Raw genomic sequence first — 6000 nt, forward strand, 5'->3', positions numbered from 1 at the left:
GGTGACACCCAGAAAGAAGTTCAAATGTCCAGAATGCACAGCCATCGATGGGTTATCCTTAGATCAGACACACATGGTAGAAAGGTGAGTGTCTCATCCTGTTCTTTTCTCATTTCCAATGCTTAATGTACTGTCATATTATCCTCTAAAAAATTATCTAATCGTGTCCACATGTTAGCTAAATCCATTGATCTATGAAAATAAAACCTTATTGGAGTGAGAGAACTGGTAAAATGTATAATGTATAAAGATATACATGCATCATAATATTATCTGAATAATATTTCAGGTAAAATATGTGAATGCCTATAATCCTAAAATAATAACTGCATGTAGTTTATGATTTCTCAGTTTGGATATTACTGCTTTTTGAAACAGGGTTAAATTGTTTTGAAACAATTTTTGATTTAAGCCTTTTCCGGCAGTTTCAGCAAGCCTTAATTGACAGGTGTTTGTCATCATAAACAAGGACAAATACGAAGAGTAATTTTCAGTTCATATATTCAAGAAAAAAGTAACAGTTCAGTCAGTCCTTCCAACTTCTCATGAGATTTTTTTTTCATGAGAAGTTGGAAGGTCTGACTGAACTTTTTTTAGTCCCACAAACTCCATTTCCCTGCAGCAGGAGAGAAACGCGCCAGAGCTGGAAAGCAGATTAGTGTTAAAATTTTTTGCTTTTGGGGGGAGAAGCGGCAGGAAACGGGGCTGCCATTTCCAGAACGGAGAAGGGAGACGCAGAGCGATGCAGCGCAGAAAATAAGTGCTCTGCTCTGTTCTGCATCGCTGTGCAGAGCTGCTCTGCTCCCCGTTCTCTCCAGTGACGGCGACAGAGGGCTGGTGGAGAGAGGCGGCGGGGGAGGCTTGTGCCGCCCGGTCACAGCACAAGCCACAGGAGGGTTAGCGGAGGAGAAGGAGGCGGCAGCTGCCGCTGAGAATGTGATCTGTGGGGTGAAATGTGAAGAAAGCCCCTCCAGCAGCGCACAGCGGTAGCAGAGTCTTTCACCTTCATTCCCCCCGGCTCCAAAACGGCGGAGGGGGACTGGACCTATCCCGCCCATCTTCTGAAACATGGCAGTCCGGCTTGGGAGGGGAGTGAAAGGGAAGGTCGCCGAGTAAGGAATGACCTGGCTGGGGAGGGCCTGAAGGAAGCAAGTGTGGGGCGCATGAAGCAGCTCCACCCCCTCCCCCACCTGCCTTCTCTCGTGGCGTCAGCACCGTGATGTGCTGCACTGCCTCCTGCCCCATTGTGGCAGCAAGGTGGGACGGAGTGAGCAGGGTGCTAATTAGGGCTTATTTTGGGGGTAGATATATTATATTATATATTATATTATATTGTATTGTATTGTATTGTATTATATTATATATTATATTGTGTTGTATTGTATTGTATTGTATTAATATTATATTAATATTATATTATATTATTATCAGGTAGGTCTTTTTTGGGGGATGGGGCTTATTTTCAGGGAAACACGGTATGTGTCCTCTTATTTCAGTCACCCAATAGCCTTAAAGAGAGATGTGAGATAATGGGTAGGATGAATAAGAATCCAATGTGCTTTTAAAAAAATGCGACCGCTTACACGTTTTTAAATAAAAAACTCATTTCATTGAGTTTGGACAACGAAAATAAACTAGTCAGTTTTAGGTTTTAGTTCTTAAAGAAATGTAATTTAAGTTTTCAAGCACAATCATCAACGTAGATACCTTAACAGAAAGGAAGTAAATGCCAGTAGATATTTAAAAAAAAAAAGCCACAGGAGTATTTTTGCAAGCCCTATATAGTGCCAAATTTGACCTGGCAGTGACTGTTTAAGAGATATTTTGGCAATTAACCCACTGTAGTTTGCAGCATGTGCAACTGTTTAGGAATGTTTGGAATTCTGCTAGAGAGGGGTTAATGTAACTGACCACTCTGCATACATGAGCAGTTGACAGCAGCTCTTTGCCTTGATTATATACATCAGTCCTAGAGATTCATATCTTTTCAGCATGAGAGGATCTTTGTCCTATTTCCTACTTCTAATAGTAGAAAGGCATCACAATAACATTAATCTTTTAGGTGCTACCTTTATTGCATTTGCAATGCCTTAACCTCATCGCATTTGTTTCATATTTGCTTTGCTCCTATTTAATTAAACTTTAAATAATTGGGGAGGACCTGAAAGGGGGAGCTGTAATAGGTTGTTAAATAAACATACAATGGAGCGATTTGTTTATAAGCATTCCATTTTTTTTTCCTTAGGTCCGAATGCATTAATAAGTTTGCCTCTGTCTTTGGGACCATGCCCCTGAAAGTGGTGGAGCACCGCGCGGATCCAGTCTTGTACAAAGATGACTTTCCTGAAAAGCTGAAGAGCTTTCCTAACATTGGAAGCTTGTGAAGGCCAGCCATGAGTGAAGTTGGAAATTGGAATCCAGCACCCCAGGCAGCAGCTGATGCTAGGAAAAATCTTAGGGACTGAAAGAATCATGCCAGGGAGTATTATAGAGAGAGGTCACAAGAATTAATGCTTTATTCCTGAAAAGCTTTTCAACAGAGCGTAAAATTCAATGCAGAAAGAAGCAGTGGAAGTGAAATGCTGCATTGGTCAAACTGAAATGTTTGTTTGCTCTCTAAAGATTGCATGCATAGGAATATACACAATGCAGAGTTTTTGATCACAGAGCAAAAAATGCTTCTTCTCTAAGGGCTGTTGTTGGTCCATTTTCAGACTGCTTTCTAGATTGGTGCCCAGATGCCAGCCTCTTTGGCTGGTGTGCAAGGCCTGCTTTAGCACCTTTTCAAATACATTATAAGCATTACTTCTTTTTTACTCGGTTAAAAAAAAAAAAGAAAATGTGTATTGTTGTTGGGGTCATTTTTAACGTTACAAGATAATTGAAGTTGAATAAAGCAGCAGTTCTTATTTTTCTTACATTAAGGTATCTGGTTGTTAGTAAATGAACACATTTCATGTTTTCCATTATTTCTGCTGAACTTTATTTCTGCTGAACTTATTGAACTATTATTCAATAAGATTGAATAATAGAATACCTTCAGATTAGACTGCATTTTAGGTATATAGAATGACTATTACATTCTTGGGTATTTTGATATTTCATCCTGCTTTCCTTAGCATGTTGGGACAGTTTTCAGTTGATCAATCACTAAATTAGGAATACATAAAAATGCATTTTGTCCTTTGGAGCTCTTAATAAAAAAAAATACTGGGTTCAGTTCTAACATTTATTTTTTGAAGGGAACCATGCAATTCGGATTGTGTAATTGTGCAATATACTGATGATTCACAGAAAGCAATTTATCATCTTCTGAAAGAATGTACATCTTGATGTGCATAACTTATTATCACAAGATAATGAATATCCATCTTGTAAGCAGTTGATGCCGAAGTAAACATAAAGAACATACAGTACATCAGGGAATGAGAGAATGTGTGACACCATTGCATTTCAAAAGTTTGTATCTCGTGTCACAAAATAAAAACAACTTTCATGTCAATTTGAAAGCATAAGAGCCCTCCCTGAATGATGAAATTTGAAATCTTTCTTCCCTGGGCTAAAAGCTGTTTAACTGAAAAACTATTAACAGGGAAAATTAAGAATAGCTATTTGCCTGTTGTTTAAATCATAATAAAAATATTCTCTAATCCAGTGGTTCTCAACCTTTTTAATGCCGCGACCCCCAACCGGTCGTAAGTTGAGGACTACTCAACCGGTCGTAAGTCGAGGACTACTCAACTGGTGCAGCACCATTTGCAGAATGGGACTTTTCGCGGGCTCAGCAGGGCAGAGACAGCCTGGACAATTCCTATTGGCTTTTGAAAGCCAATAGAATTAGGCTCTATTCAAGAGAGTCTATTCTATTGGCTTTCAAAAGCCAATAGAATAAAAGGGAGTAGCACAGCTAAGGAAAAGGGGGGGGGGGGAAATGGCGGACTGCGTTGTTTGGCGACCCCCGTGAAATGGTCGTTTGACCCCAAATGGGGTCCTGACCCACAGGTTGAGAACCACTGCTCTAATCTAAGATAGCTGATGTATATCTGCAGTAGGAATTAGTTCCTTTTTCATCAGCGTTGTGATATTTCAGTTAGGTGCAGTGTGGAATGTTAACATATTCTGCAAGGCCTGTTTGAGTTTTTAGTAACCAGTCAGTCTGTAATTACTACTCATGTGGTCTCCTCAGCTGCAGATTCTACCGACAAGCTAGGAAATTTCTTCACCCTATCACTTAAGTCTGAAAGAGGAAAAATATATAATTTTTAATATATAAATTATTTTAAAAAATCATACAATGCAGTATGGCCAGTATGGCCCTTTTATGTCATGTGGACTTCAATTCCCAGAATTCTTGAGCCACCATGCTAGCTTAGGAATTCAGGGAGCTGAAGTCCACACATTATAAAAGGGCCATACTTCCCTACCCCTGATCTAGAGCATCCTGGTAAAATATTCTTACTGCCATGAGAATACAGATAGAATACAAAATTTGGGGTTGGCAGCCACAGCATTGCTGATTCAAATGCTCAGGGAATGCATAAAGCAAACTGTTTCCTGTCATACTGGACTTCTAAATTACTTTTATTATTGTAAATTTGACATTGCATGTATTGTATTGATTGGAATGTCAGGACATTTCTTCTACAGTACATGTTTTGAGGAGGCCTAATTTTGCCTCTCTTCTGAGTAGAAGTTGTCTCTATTATTCCTCTGTCTTCTAAAATGTTTATGCAAATCCTTCTATTATGTTTCTGTCATGGGAGCAGGCTTCTTTGGGGCAACCAACGCAAAGTTGGTTTCTTTTGCTTGTCCACATTCTTCAGTAACTAATTCAACATGTGAGGCGGGTTTTTACTCTGCTATGAAATATTATTTATCATATTAAGAATTAAGCCCAATATCTCAACATGTATAATTTATATTCTGGGTGATCTTGATGGCTGTAAACATCTTTACATTTTCTTTCTAAGAATGCAGGTAAGAGTTCCTTAAAAAACTCTCCTATTCCTCAGCTATGAAAGTACAGTATGGATACCTCTTATTTTAAATCTGATTCTATTAATTGCTTCCAGTGTTTAAAGCTGAAGCTCTGATTGCCCTTGACTCTTGTCCCCTGTTGTTTCTGTGTGCTCAGAGCTGCATAGTTGATTTCGTTTTACCTATTCCTTGCCAAAACAAATTTCTTCAATGTGTTTTGTCAATGTTAGCAGGAACAATTTCCCATACAATTAGTTGTGCAGATTATTTCTAAAGAAGGGAAAAGTTGGCTCAGACTTTGTTCAGTTGCATCATGGTTAATTATTTGGCTTGCAATTTGTCGTGATTACTATTTTATCCAACATTTGGATTAGCAGGGAACAGCATATTACTGGTACAATTTTCTACAACTTGGAAATGTTCGGTATGTATGATCAGTGTGCCTTCTCTTGTTGATTGCTCTGTGTTTTCAGCAGGATAATTATGCCAGTATAGGATTACCCCAAATTTTCCTTCCACCTGACCTTTACCATGGTGGTTTATATATTTCTTTGAGGATACTAATTGAGCATTCAATTGTATCTGCAGTTTCTACTTTCGGGAATATAGATGGAACAGCAACATTTGGAGCAAATTCCAGTTGGTAAATTGTTCTTTTTTTAAAAAAAATCAATGTATTGTTTTGTCGTAGAGAATAAAATACAGAATGGTAAAATAAACAAACAAAATGTAACAAAACAAAAACTTACATTCAATTCTAACCACACACAAAAAAGAAAAAAAATAGTATACAAAAAAGGAGGAAAATGTGATCAATTAAATTTAACATTTAACGTGTAGGATCCACCCTGGCTGAGTGCTGAAAGAAAAGAAAAAGTAATCAATGCTCCTCCCCTTTTACAAATGTGTTTGTGTGTGTATAATATATATTATACATACACATATACATGTATATACTGTATATATCCATTGTTCAAAAATATATTTGAGTATGTCCAATGTTAAAATATTTTGCTTCATTCT

At 38.0% G+C, this 6000-nt stretch overlaps 1 protein-coding gene across 2 annotated transcripts in view; it reads left to right on the plus strand.

The window, feature by feature from the left end:
• EXT2 (exostosin glycosyltransferase 2) overlaps positions 1–3502 on the plus strand; it is a 78776-nt gene extending 75274 nt beyond the window's left edge. For both annotated transcript variants that reach the window (XM_039343328.1, XM_039343329.1), the window contains exons 13-14: positions 2–84; positions 2246–3502. In XM_039343328.1, coding sequence (XP_039199262.1) covers positions 2–84; positions 2246–2384 — 222 coding nt within the window. In that variant the 3' untranslated portion in view covers positions 2385–3502. The remainder of the gene's footprint in view (position 1; positions 85–2245) is intronic.
• Positions 3503–6000: the final 2498 nt, after the last annotated feature.

This window comes from Crotalus tigris, unplaced genomic scaffold (assembly GCF_016545835.1).
Source record: "Crotalus tigris isolate CLP2741 ecotype Arizona unplaced genomic scaffold, ASM1654583v1 scf7180000017841.2860490, whole genome shotgun sequence".
Taxonomy (NCBI): domain Eukaryota; kingdom Metazoa; phylum Chordata; class Lepidosauria; order Squamata; family Viperidae; genus Crotalus; species Crotalus tigris.